The sequence below is a fragment of the Sus scrofa genome, chromosome 18 (assembly GCF_000003025.6).
Source record: "Sus scrofa isolate TJ Tabasco breed Duroc chromosome 18, Sscrofa11.1, whole genome shotgun sequence".
In the NCBI taxonomy this organism is placed as follows: domain Eukaryota; kingdom Metazoa; phylum Chordata; class Mammalia; order Artiodactyla; family Suidae; genus Sus; species Sus scrofa.
The window spans coordinates 19,611,243-19,626,095 of record NC_010460.4 but is presented as its reverse complement, the minus strand read 5'-3'; the positions used below and the strand labels follow the sequence as shown (position 1 = coordinate 19,626,095).

Genomic DNA, 14,853 nt, shown 5'->3' with positions numbered 1-14,853 from the left:
TTGGATCTGGTGTTGCTGTGGCTGTGGTATAGGCCAGGAGCTATAGCTCCAATTGGACCCCTAGCCTGGGGTCCATATGCCTCCATATGCCTCAGGTGTGGCCCTAAAAAGCAAAAAATAAAAACAAAAAGCAAAAATTAAAAAAAGGAAAAAAAAGCTATATAATAAGGTGATGGTCCAAGCATAAAGCAAATTAAAATATGGCATGATTTTGAACCACCGAATGAATGTCAAGTAAGAATATATGTGACCCAGACTCACTCTTACGTGGCAGAGGACTGGTCCTGACACTGGATTAATAGAGAAGATAATATAATCCTGGTACACTATCAATCAACTACACTTTAATAATAATTTTGAAAAAGTTTAAAAAAAAAAAAACTATATATAGGGAGGTCCTGTTGTGGCTCAGTGGGTTAAGAATCAGACGTTGTCTCTGTGAGGATTCAGGTTCAATCCCTGGCACAGTGCAGTGGGTTAAAGGATCGGGGTTGCCATAGCTGTGGTGTATGTAGGTCACGGATGTGGCTTGGAGTCAACTATAGCCCAAGAACTCCTATATGCCACAGGTGTAGCTGTAAAAAGAAAAAGAAGGAAAAAAATATATATATATAAAAAATTCTGGCACACTAACCTTAATCTCAGTCCACAGGAGTTGCCACTGTTTTAAGTTTGAGGTTCATCCTAGATTGTCCTCTGTGCATATGTAATTATATTATAAACTTTTTAAACAAAAGTGGGACTTGAATTTTTAACACTGATGGCTTTACACACAACTTGGTGAGATGAGAATCAAGATTACCATTATTGAGGTACAGCATCAATAGACATGGAGACAAAGAAAATGACTAGCAAAAAAAGCATTATTAGCATTCTAACTTTTCTGAATTTTAACTTTTTTTTTTTTTTTTTTAGCCTTTTTAGGGCCATACCCTCAGCATATGGAAGTTCCCAAGCTAGGGGCTGAATCGGAGCTGTAGCTGTTGGCCTACACCACAACCACAGCAACACATGATCTGAGCTGCATCTGCAACCTAGCACCACCGAGCACCACAGCTCACGGCAATGCTGGATCCTTAACCCACTGAGTGAGGCCAAGGATCGAACCTGCGTCCTCATGGATACTGGTCAGATTCGTTTCCACCAAGCTACAATGGGCACTTTGAATTTTAGCTTCTGATGCGAGAACAACAGCAGAAATACACTAACAACAGTAGACTGCCAAAAATGTCTCCTTGAAGAATGTGTTTTCCTTTTTTTTTTGGCCACACCTGCACCTGCACCATGTGCAAGTTCCTGTCGCAGTTCAAGTCCTGAGGATCAAATCCACACCACAGAAGCAACACAATCCACTGCAGTGACAATACTGGATCCTTAACCTGCTGCTCCACAAGAGAACTCCTTCTTTCTTTAATTCACAATGATATCAATCTAGTATCATGCTGTTATCTTCTAAATAATAGTGCACCAGTATACAACCAGTACATAGTTTCCATACTAAGTGTCCAAGGCAGGAAAACCATTAGGGAGAAAGAGACAAAGTCACTCCCACCTCCAAAGACCAGTTTAATACTGTGCTTGAAATATTGCTGCTTCTTGTTATAAAAAATAGCCTACTCTAAGCACTCGATCTTACCTACCCAAAGAAATGTATTACTAGGCACTATTACTTTTAAAGTTTAAGAAAGAAATGTACAAATACATAAAAAAATTAATTCTTATTCTATTAATCTGAGAAAATCCAAAATCCATCCTATATATAATCTGATGTTTAAGTAAACTATAACAACTACAAAGATAATATCCCAATCTGTAATTGTCTCAAAGACCCAATGGCCATTATTGAAAACACACAACTTAACACTTTTAAAATAAGGAAGGAATGCTCCAGTTGAAAGACACAGTGACAGACTGAATAAAATAACAAGAGCCTACCATATGCTGTCTACAAGAGACTTACTTTAGGACAAAGGACATAATGAAAATGAGGGGACAAAGATATTTCATGCAAATGGAAATGAAAGAACAGGAGTTGCAGTAGTCATATCAAACAAAATAGACTTTAAAACAAAGGCCATACATAAAGACAAAGAAGGACACTACTTAATGATAAAAGGATCAATTCAAGACGAGGATATTACACTCGGCAATATAAATGCCCCAACACAGAAGCACCCAAATACATAAAATAAACACTAACAGATATAGAAGGATAAATAAATGGGAATACAATAATAGTAGATTTTAACACCCCACTCACATCAATGCACAGATCCTCTAGATAGAAAATTAGTAAGACAACAAAGATCATAAATGACACAATAGAACAGTTAGAATTAATTGATATTTTCAGGATTATATAAAAAAATATACATTCTTTTCAAGTGCACATGGAACATTCTCAAGGACTGACTACATACTGGGGCACAAAACTAACCTCAACAAATTTAAGAGTACAGAAATTATTTCAAGCATCTTCTATGACCACAATGAAATGAAACTAGTAATAAACAACAGGAAAAGAAATGAGAAAAAAACTGATTATGTGGAGATTAAACAACATGATACTAAAAAACCAATGTGTCAGTGAGTAAATCAAAAGGGAAACAAAAATACCTCAAGACAAAGGACAATGAAAACACAACCATTCAAAATCTATGAGATATCACAAAAGCAATTCTTAGAGGGAAGTTCATAGAGATACAGGCCTTTCTCAAAAAAGAAGAAAAATCTCAAGTCAACAGCTTAGCCCACCACCTAAAAGAACTGGAGAAAGAAGAACAAACAAAACCTAAATTCAGTATAAGGAAGAAAATCATAAAGATCAGAGAGGAAATCAGGGAGTTCCCATCGTGGCGCAGATGGAAACGAATCCGACTAGGAACCACGAGGTTGCAGGTTCAATCCCTGACCTTGCCCAGTGGGTTAAGGATCCAGCGTTGCTGTGAGCTGTGGTGTAGGCTGGCAGCTGTAGCTCCAATTAGACCCCTAGCCTGGGAACCCCCATATGCCCTGGGTGCAGCCCTAGAAAAGACAAAATAAAAAGTTGAAGAAAAAACACTCCCAAAGACATTCTATGAAGCCACCATCACCCTAATACCATAACCAGACAAAGACACTCCCAAAAAAGAAAATTACAGGCTGATATCTTTGATGAATATGGACATAAAAATTCTCAACAGTATTTTAGCCAACTGAATCCACAAACACATAAAAAAGATCATACACCACAACCAAGTGGTATGCACCAAGTTCACAAGGATGGTTTAACATATGCAAATCAATCAATGTCATATACCACATAACAAAAGTCAAAAAAAGTCTATTATCTCGATAGACAAAAAGCATTTGACAAAATCCAACATCCATTCGTGACAAAAACTCTTACCAAAGTGGGTACAGAGGGAACATAACATAATCAAAGCCATTTATGACAAAATCACAGTCAATATAATACTCAAGAGAGAAAAGCTGAAAGCTTTCCCGCTAAAATCTGGAAGAAGGATGCCCACTCTCACCACTTTTATTTAACATAGTATTGGAAGTCCTGCCACAGCAATAAGACAAACAAAAGAAATAAAAGGTATCCAAATTGGAAGAGAAGAGGTATAACTGTCACTCTATGTGGATGACATGATACTATATTTAGAAAACCCTAAGGACTCCACATAAAAACTACTGGAACTAATCAATGAATTCAGCAAAGTAGCAGGATACAATATTAACATTCAGAAATTGGTCGCATTTGTATACCAACAAGGAAATACTAGAAAAGAAATATAAAAATATAATACCCTTTAAAATCGCACCCTCAAAAATTAAATACCTAGGAATAAACCTAATCAAGGAGGTGAGAGACTTATATGCTGAGAACTATAAATGAAGCATTATTCAAGGAAATTAAAGAGGACTCAAAGAAATGGAAAGATATTCCATGCTCCTGGATTGGAAGAATTAATGTCATTAAAATGGCCATACTACCCAAAAGAAATCTACAGATTCAATGTAAGTCCTATCAAATTACCAATAACATTTTCACAGAACTAGAACAATGAATGCAAAAATTTATATGGAACCATAAAACACCAAGAATTACCTAAACAATCCTGAGGGGGGAAAAAAAAACACCATGAGGCATAACTCTCCCAGACTTCAAAACCAATATTACAAAACTACCGTAATCAAGACGGTGTTATTACTTGTACAAAAACAGACATACAGACGAATGGAACGGAACAGAGAGCCCAGATATAAACCCAGACACCTACGGTCAAATAATCTTCAACAAATGAGGCAAGAATAAAAAGTGGGAAAAGACTGTCTTTTCAGCAAGTGGTATTGGGAAAACTGGACAGCTGCATGTATATCAATGAAATCAGAACACTCTCGCATCATGCACAAAAATAAACTCAAAATGGCTTATAAACAAAATACCATAAAACTCCTAGAAGAGAATATAGGCAAAACATTCTCTGACCTCAACTGTACAAATGTTTTCTTAGGTCAGTCTCTCCAGGCAACAGATATAAAAACAAAATCAAACTTAGAAGCTCTTGCACAGTAACAGAAACCATAAAAAAACAGACAACTTAAGGAATGAGAGAAAATACTTGTAAATGATGCAAACGACAAGGGCTTAATCTCCAAAATATACAAACAACTCACAGCAAAAAAACACAAAACAACTCAACTGAAAAACAGGCAGAAGACCTAAAAAGACATTTCTCTAAAGAAATATGGAAGGCCAACAGGCACACGAAAAAAAGCTCAACATCACTAATTATTAGAGAAATGCAAACCAAAACTACAATGAGGTAACTAACCTTACATGGGTCAGAATGGCTATCATTAATAAGACTACAAATAACAAATGCTGGAGAGGGTGTGGAGAAAAGGGAACTCTCCTGCATTGTTGGTGGGACTGTAAATTGGTACAACCACTATGCAAAACAGTACAGAGGTACCTCAGAAAACTAAATATAGAACTGCCATATGATCCAGCAATCCCACTCCTGGGCATATGTCCATACAAACCTTTCATTCAGAAAGCTACATGTACCCCTATGTTCATTTCAGCATTATTCACAATAGCGAAGACATGGAAACAACTTAAATGACCATCAACAGATGAATGGATTAAGATGTGGTACATATACACAATGGAATACTACCCAGCCATAAAAAAGAAAATGCCATTTGCAGCAACATGGATGGAACTAGAGACTCTCATGCTAAGTGAAGTCAGAAACAGAAAGACAAATACTACATAATATCACTTATATGTGGAACCTAAAATATGGCACAGATAAACCAAACAGACATGTAGGGCAGACTTGTGGTTGCCAAGGGGGAGAGGAGAGGGAATGGGATGAGAGTTTATTAGGGTTAACAGATGGACACCATTACATTTAGAATGGATAAGCAATGAGGTCCTGCTATACAGCACAGGGAACTATATCCAATCACTTGTGATAGAACATGATGGAAGATAATGTAAGAAGAGTGTGCATATATACATATATATACGTGTATATATATATGTGTGTGTGTGAATGACTGGGTCACTCTACTGTACAGCAGAAATTGATGGAACATTGTAAATCAACTGAAATAAAAAATTTCTTTTTAAAAAGGGAAGGAGTTCCTGTTGTGGTGCAATGGGTTAAGGATCCACTGTTGCCTCTGCAGTGGCACAAGTTTGATACCTGCCCCAGCACAATATGTTAAGGATCCTGTGTTGCTGCAGCTGTGGTGTAGGTCACAGCTGCAGCTCAGATTCAATCTCTGGTCCAGGTCAGCCACAGGCATGACCAAATAAATAAATAAAATAAGGGAAAAAAAAGTGACTTTTTAAAAATATATACAGATTATAAACTTAATGTTACTTGATTCTGGTTTTGGTTTTTTCTTCTTTTTTAAATTGAAGTATGGTTGATTTACAATGTTGTGTTAGTTTCAGGTATACAGCACAGTGACTGATACATATATATTCTTTTTCAGATTCTTTTCCCTTACAGGTTATTGCAAAACACTGAGTATAGTTCCTTGTGCTATACAGTAGGCCTTGCTGGTTACCTATTTTATATAGTAGTAGTAGTAGGTATATGTTAATCCCAACCTCTTGGGAGTTCCTGTCCTGGCTCAGCGGAAACAAATCTGACTAGTGTTCATGAGGACAGAGGTGCATCCCTGGCCTTGCTCAGTGGGTTAAAGATCTGGCATTGCCATGAGTTGTGGTGTAGGTAGCAGATAAGGCTCGGATCTGTTGTTGCTGTGGTGTAGGTAGCAGATGAGGCTCAGATCTGGTGTTGCTGTGGTGTAGGCCAGCGGCTACACCTCCGATTCGACCCCTAGCCTGGCAACCTCCATATGCTGTGGGTTCAGCCCTAAAAAGACCAAAAAAAAAAAAAATCCCAACCTCTTAACTTATCCCTACCCCAGCACCTTTCCCCTTGGGTAACCATAAATTTGCTTTCTGTCTGGGGGTCTATTTCTGCTTTGTAAATAAGTTCATTTGTATTTTTCTTTAAGATTCCACATTTAAGCAATATATGATATTTGTCTTTCTCTGCCTGGCTTATACTACACTTAGTATGATAATCTCTAGGTCTACACATGTTGCTGCAAATGGCATTACTTCATATTTTTCTATGGTCAAGTAATTTTTCATTTTATATATATGTATGTGTGTGTGTGTATATATATGTATATATATATATTTATATTCATTCATCTGTTATTGGACATTTAAGATTGCTACTATGTCTCAGCTTTTGTAAATATAGTGTTACAATGAACACTGTGGTGCATGTCATCTTTTTGAATTATATTTTCTCTGGATATATGTCCAGGTGTGGGATCCTTGGATTATGTGGTAACTCTATTTTTAGTTTAAGGAAACTCCATACTGTTCACCGTGCTGGCTGTACCAATTTCCATTCCTACTAATAGTGTAGGAGGGTTCCCCTTTTCCTCTCCAGCATTTATTATTTGTAGGCTTTTTTTTTTTTTTTTTTTTTTTTTTGTCTTTTGTCTTTTTTTTGTTGTTGTTGTTGTTGCTATTTCTTGAGCCGCTCCCGCAGCATATGGAGGTTCCCAGGCCAGGGGTTGAATCGGAGCTGTAGCCACCGGCCTACGCCAGAGCCACAGCAACGCGGGATCCGAGCTGCGTCTGCAACCTACACCACAGCTCACAGCAATGCCGGATCGTTAACCCACTGAGCAAGGGCAGGGACCGAACCCGCAACCTCATGGTTCCTAGTCGGATTCGTTAACCACTGCGCCAGGACGGGAACTCCTTTTTTTTTTTTTTTAAGGGCCACACCTGCAGGAAACAGAAGTTCCCAGACTAGGGGTCAAATCAGAGCTACAGCTGATGGCCTATACCACAGCCACAGCAATGCCAGATCCAAGCCCCATCTGAGACCTATGCTGCAGCCTGAGGCAATGCTGGATCCAATGAGCAAAGCCAGGGATCAAACCCACATCCTCATGGATACTAGCCTGGTTGCTAATCTGATGAGCCAAACAGGAACTCCTATTTATAGGTTTTTTGATGACCTTCATTCTGACTGGAGGGAGATGATAGCTCATCACAGTTTTTGATTTGCATTTCTCTAATAATTAGCAATGTGGAGCACCTTTTCATGTGTCTATTGGCCATCTATATTTCTTCTTTGGAGAAATGTCTATTTAGATCTTCTGCATATTTTCTTTTATTGGGTTGTTCGCTTTTTTGATATTAAGCTTATGCGTTGTTTCTATATTCTGAAGATTAATCCCTTGTTGGTGGCATTGTTTGCAAATATCTTCTCCCATTCTATAGTTTGTTTTGTTTATGGTTTCCTTTGCTGTGCAAAAGCTTTTGACTTTAATTAGGTTCCATTTGTTTATTTCTGTTTTTATTTCCATTACTCTAGGAGCAAGATCCAAAAAGATACTGCTGTAACTTCTGTCATAGTGTTTTTACCTATGTTTTCCTCTAGGAATTTTTTTTTTTAGGGCCATACCTGCAGCATATGGAGGTTCCCAGGCTAGGGGTCTAACCGGAGCTGTAACTGCTGGCTTATGCCACAGCCACACCAGATCCAAGCCGCCTCTGCAACCTATATACCACAGCTTATGGCAACTGTGGATCCTTAATCTACTGAGTGAGGCCAGGGATCAAACCTGCATCCTCATGGATACTAGTCAGGTTTGTTAACTGCTCAGCCATGAAGGGAACTCCTCTAGGAATTTTATAGTATCCAGTCTTATGTTTAGCTCTTTAATCCATTTTGAGTTCATTTTGTGTATGGTGTTAAGAGAATGTTCTAATTAATTTAATTCGTTTACAGGTAGCTTTTCAGTTTTCCCAGCACCACTTATTGAAGAGACTGTCTTTTCTCCACTGTATATTCTTGCCTCCTTTGTTGTACTTTAATTGATCATAGTTGTATGGATTTATTTCTGGGCTTTTTTTTCCTTTTCCATTGATCTATATCTCTGTTTCTCTGCCAGTACCATACTGTTTTGATGACTGCAGCCTTGTAGTGTAGTCTAAAGTCAGGGAGCCTGATTCTTCCAGCTCCATTTTTCTTTCTCAAGATTGCTTTGGCTATTCGAGTTCTTTCCTGTTTCCTCACAAATTGTAGTTTTTTCTTCCAGTTCTGAGAGAAATGCTGTTGGTAATTTGATAGAAATTGCACTAAATCTATAGACTGCCTTGAGTAGTATATTTTAACAATATTGTTTCTTCCAATTCAAGAACATGTTGTATCTTGCCATCTGTTTATGTCATCTTCAATTTATTTCATTAATGTTTTATAGTTTTCAGAGTATAGATCTTTCGCCTGCTTGGTAGGTTTATTCCTAGGTATTTTGTTATTTTGATGCAATGGTAAATGGGACTGTTTCCTTAGTTTCTCTTTCTGATCTTTTGCTGTTAATGCATAGAAATGCAACAGCCCTCTGTGTACTAATTTTGTAACATGGAACTTTACTGAACTCACTGATAAATGAATATATTTAAGTTTCCTGGTAGCATCTTTATGATTTTCTTTGTATAGTATCATGTCATCTGCAAAAAGTGTCAGTTTTACTTCTTCTTTTTCAATTTGGATTCCCTCAATTTCTTTTACTTCTCTGACTGCTATGGCTAGGATTTTGAAAACTATGTTTAAAGAATTTTTTTATTACTTGAATTTTTAATATGTAAATTACTGATCTACACGTAAGACTCCTTTCCTCTTAAACCTAACTACAGTCTATTATTGTGAGTATTAAAACTAATACCTTAATGTGGTACTTGGTAATAAGAAAGGGAAAACACTTCTTTTTTTTTTTTTGGTCTTTTTAGGGCTGTACCAAGGCATATGGAAGTTCCCAGGCTAGGGGTTGAATCGGAGCTATAGCTTCCAGCCTACACTACAACCAGAGCAACTTGGGATCCTCACCCCACTGAGCGAGATCAGGGATCAAATGCACATCCTTGCAGATACTAGTCAGGTTCATTACCACCGAGCCATTATGTGAAATCCAGAAAACACTCATATCCTGGAAGGGTAATTACTATAAGTAACTATAAATAACTACATAGCAGAAAAAAACAAAACCATTACTTACCAAAACCTCAAAAAGGAGTGCCAGTAACTTATTGTTAGCCATGAAGTTACTGTCCAAAACTCCCAAGTTAAACCAACTTCCCAAACAGCGAAAGACCTTCATAAGCATTTTCTCATCTGTTCCTGCTTTTTCTACACAAGTCATCTGAAAAGAAGAAAAAAGGTTACAACAAAGTGTCAATCTTTATATTTAAACCATTATTACAATCACCTTATAGGCATAATAACAAGAAGGATAACAAAACAGCTAATAGCTAAAAGTGCTTTTTAAGTGCCAGACAGTTTCATCATCACTCTTAATTTATTTATTCTCCTCTAAAACTGTATAGGTAAGGGAGTTCCCGTTGTGGTGCAGCAGAAACGAATCCAACAGTCTCCATGAGGATATTTAAAAATGACTTTTGCAATCGCGTTAGAAATATCATAATTGCTGGAGCTCCCTTCATGGCTCCGTGGTTAACGAACCCGACTAGGATCCATGAGGATGCGGGTTCAGTCCAAGCCCTCAATCAGTGGGTTAAGCATCCACAGTTGCCGTAAGCTGTGGTATAGGTCGAAGACACGGCTTGGACCCCACATTGCTGTGGCTGTGGCATAGGCCAGTGGCTACAGCTCCAATTCGACCCTAGCCTGGGAAACTCCATGTGCTGCGAGTGCGGCCATAAAATAGCAAAAAAGAAAGAAAGAAACATCATAATTGCCATGGTGTTTAGAAGGCACGGGAGTGTGGTATATAATCCCGTAATGATCTAAATGCTGACAACTGTACTTCCAAGTAGCCATGTTCCCCCTATGTTTGCAGTATCAGGCAATAATAATTACACTTATTAATTAACTGAATTAAGCTGAAATGAAGGAAGAGAAAAAGAAATTATTCAAGTTAAGTTCACAGCAACCACACACCCACACCCACACCCACACATACCTGAATCTTTAACACTCTTCTGATGTAAACTCATCTCTCAACTGCTTGGCCTTTATGCTTCCTAATGACATTTCAATTTTAATAAGGCATGATGTTTACAAATGGAAGGATTTCATTATACATTCTAACTACTGACTCAAACTTAATGACAGAATTTTGCGAAAATTCTACATCTAAAACTCATTGCTCTGAAGAGAAGAAATCCTGTTAATTAAATAAAAAACTCACCATAAAGCTTCTCTTTGAGAACTATATTATTAAAAACAGTCTCTTAAAGTTAAGACCTCAAAACCTAAGATAAACGCCAGAAGAACTCGCCAGTAAAAATACACCAGAGATAAATAATAATTGATCTTGAATTAACAAAATGGAGAATAAATGAAGGGAGAACTAGCCAGGCTCAGTTCGAGAGTAAGAAGAACAATATTAAGAAAATTTTAGGAGTTCCCATCGTGACACAGCAGAAACGAATCTGACTAGGAACCATAAGGTGTGAGTTCAATCCCTGACCTCACTTAGTGGGTTAAGGATCCAGCGTTGCTGTGAGCTATGGTGTAGGTGGAAGATGCAACTCAGACTTGGAGTTGCTACGTCTCTGGCATAGGCCAGCAGCTATGGCTCCAATTAGACCCCTAGCCTGGGAACCTCCATATGCCACAGGTAAGGCCCTAAAAAGGACAAATAAATAAATAAATAAATAAATAAATAATTTAAGGATCCATGATGTGGCAGGTTCGATCCCTGGCCTTGCTCAGTGGGTTAAGGATATGGCGTTGTCGTAAGCTGTGGTATAGGCCACAGCTGCAGCTCTGATTAGATCCCTAACCTGGGAACTTCCATATGCCATATGTCATAGATGCAGCCCTAAAAAGAAAAAAAAAAAAAAAATTTAAAACAGTATAATATTTAGGAATGAGTCCATTTGAATAGTCCACAGAAGTGTAATACTGATAAGAAAATAAGATAAAATAGAACCTTTAGGAGAACATGAGGGACCTGAATGCAAAAGGTTCTAAGAAGCCTTTAGTATCTGCTATTACAGCCAAATACTTATTTTTCTTGGCAATTGTGGACTAGTTTCATTCTCAAGGATACATGACAAGTTACATTCCAGAATTATAGGCCTTTTTAAGTACCACAAGGATAGATTTTTCAGATTTCATGATGATAAATCAAGCTATTACCTGTTGTCAATTATGATGAAGCACTAAGTCAAGTCCAAGTGGCTACTACTGCACTTGATCACTGTGGCAGTAATAATAACTATAAGGACTGTAGTGGCTGCTGGATTCTTTTGAGTTCATTTGAGTGCTTACAAAAAGAAAATGACAAGCTCAGGTTTATTAACTCAGCTCAAGTCACAGTCTGAGAACTTTAGTTTCCATGACAGCTCTAAATGAAGCTCTTATTTTTTTTTCAGCTGCAGGGCTATTGTGCTGAAACTCATATACAAAATTTAATTGTGTGGCTTGCTAAATTACAAACAACAGCTGAATTTACAGTCTCACCAAGTTTCTCATGTGAAAGTTCGGAAATTGAGTAAAGAATTGACCTCTGGATGCAACTAGAGATTCTTATACTAAGTGAAATAAGCCAGAAACAGAAAGACAAATATCATACAATATCACTTACATGTGGAATCTAAAAAAATGAACCTATCTACAAAACAGAGTCAGACTCACAAAGAGAACAGACTTGTGGTTGTCAAGGGGGAGGAGAGGGGGAGTGGGATGGATTGGGAGTCTGGGGTGAGTAGATGCAACTCTATTATAATTTACATTTAGAATGGATAAGCAATGAGGTCTTACTGAACAGCACAGGGAAGTATATCTAGTCTCTTGGGATAGACCATTATAGAAGATAATGTAAGAAAGGCAATGTGTATATATGTACGACTGGGTCACTTTGCTGTACAACAGAATTGGTACAACAATGTAAATCAACTACACACTAAAAAACAAAAACAAACAAACAAAAAAAAGAATGGACTTCTGAAGCCTGGAATAGAGACATCTGGTTGGACCCTAATGAAACTGAAAATCCTGAAACCCTAAGTCACTCTGAGTCTCCCTTACCAGTAGTAGTAGCCCGGTTTCCAGTATCTCACTCTAGCCTTCCTCAGCTTGAAAGCCCTGAGACAGATGCCTTGAAAGAGGATGACCATTCTCTTCAATACCTAGTACAACCATCCCCTCTACCAGCCATAACTATGATCAAATCTCAGCATGTTCTAGAGAGACAGGTACACACAAGAGAAAATAAGTTATATACCAAGAAAACTGTTAAACTCTGCTAATATATACCTGAAGAAACCTGGGAAACACACTAGAGTGTATTCTAAAGGTGTTAGATCAAAGAAGGCTGGAATATAACACTAGACTGACCAAACTCACTGATACATGTGTACTTCCTTGAGATTCTGGGTTTAATGAATATATGGAGCCTCTGGGAAGTACCAATCGGAATATCACAGTGCAAATATCTAAAATTTTAGAACAAACTTATATCCTCTTCTACAGGTAACTATTTTCCTTTTGAGAAGCAACTTCTGGCTTGCTATTGGGCCTTGGTTGGCCTAAACATAGATATTAGATGATCGTGTGACCTGAGATTCTCATTATGAACTGCGTATTGTCTGAACTACCTAGCCATAAGGTTGGACATGTAGAGAAGCAACATGTCATCAAACGGAAATGATGCATAAGAAGACTGAGGCGTTCCCATTGTGGTGCAGTGGAAACGAATCCGACTAAGAACCATGAGGTTGCAGGTTCGATCCCTGGCCTTGCTCAGTGGGTTAAGAATCCAGCGTTGCCATGAGCTGTGGTGTGGGTTGCAGATGCGGCTAGAATCTGGTGTTGCTATGGCTCTGGCGTAGGCTGGCAGCAACAGCTCCAATTAGACCTCTAGCCTGGGAACCTCCATATGCCGCAGGTGTGGCCCTAAAAAAGGACAAAAGACACAAAAGACAAAAAAAAAAAAAAAAAAAAAAAGACGACGACTAAGGTACAAGAAATGCATAAGAAGACTGAAGTACATCAAATGGAAATGATGCATAAGAAGACTGAGGTACAAGAAGGTCTGGAGGTACAAGAAATTTGTACAGGTAGGTGGCTAGATACCTTTGACACTACCTCTTCTTGCACTGATTCCATGCCTATAGCCTCCTGGGGTGTTCCTTACCACCAGATAACTAAAGAACAAACTCAGTTTTGGATTACAGATGGATCTGCACAATACTCTGGTATCACCTCAAGGTGGACAGCTGCAGCATAACAAGCCCACTTAGGGGCTATAACGAAGGCCAGTGAAGGAAAATCCTGCTAGTAGGCATAACTTCAAGCAGTATATATGGGTCTCCACCCTGTCTGGAGTGAATGATGACCAGAAATATGGACCTCCACTTATTCATGAACTTTGCTAATCATTTGGATGGATGATCAGGGATTTGGAAGAAACAGGATTGAAAGATTGGTGACAAAGAAGTCTGAGGAAGAGGTACATGGATGATATATAAATGGGCACAGATTGTGAAGATGTTTCTGTCCTGTGTGAATACTCACCAAAAGGCATCCGCTATAAAGGAATCTCCCAGTAAGAGATGGACAAAATGAAAAACTCTATGATGTCACCCTCTTTCCTAGGCACCAAGTGCTTGCTCAATGGGCTCATAAACAATGTGGTCACAGTAGCAGGGACAGAGGCTAAACATGGGATCAACATGGATTTCTACTTATCAACTGGTAAACACTACTACTGAGTGTCTACTTTGTCAACAGCAGAGACCAACACAGAGTCCCCAGTGGCACCATTCCCCATGGGGAGCAGGTTCGTTGATTACATTGGACTTCTATCATGGAGGAAGCAGAGATTGGTCCTCACAGGAATAGACTCATTCTGGATATAGATTTGTCTTCCCTGCTTGTAATACTTCTGTGAACATTATCATTCATGGATTCACAGAATACCATATCCAACCATCATGGTATCATATCTAATCAATGAACTCCTATCAGGGGATTCCTCATTGTGGCTCAGCGGGTTACAAACCCAACTAGTATCCATGGGAAGTGGGTTTGCTACCTGGCCACACTCAGTGGGTTAAGGATCTGGCGTTGCCATGATCTGTGATGTAGATAGCAGACTCGGTTCAGATCCTGCATTGCTGTGGCTGTGGTGCAGCTGGCAGCTGCAGCTACAATTCAACCCCTAGCTGTGGCCCTAAAAAGCCAAAAAGTGGGGGAAGGCTCATATCAGAATAAAGAAGTACAGTAATGGTCAACTTTGAGCTCTGCTGATTTGAGATCTTGGTCCCAAAGAAGGAAT

At 38.5% G+C, this 14,853-nt stretch overlaps 1 protein-coding gene across 3 annotated transcripts in view; it reads right to left on the bottom strand.

The window, feature by feature from the left end:
- Nucleotides 1-14,853, bottom strand: part of TNPO3 (transportin 3) — a 100,611-nt gene that overhangs the window by 47,070 nt on the left and 38,688 nt on the right. For all 3 annotated transcript variants that reach the window (XM_013990808.2, XM_021079117.1, XM_013990809.2), the window contains one exon: nucleotides 9,604-9,747. In XM_013990808.2, the coding sequence (XP_013846262.1) occupies nucleotides 9,604-9,747 (144 nt within the window). The remainder of the gene's footprint in view (nucleotides 1-9,603; nucleotides 9,748-14,853) is intronic.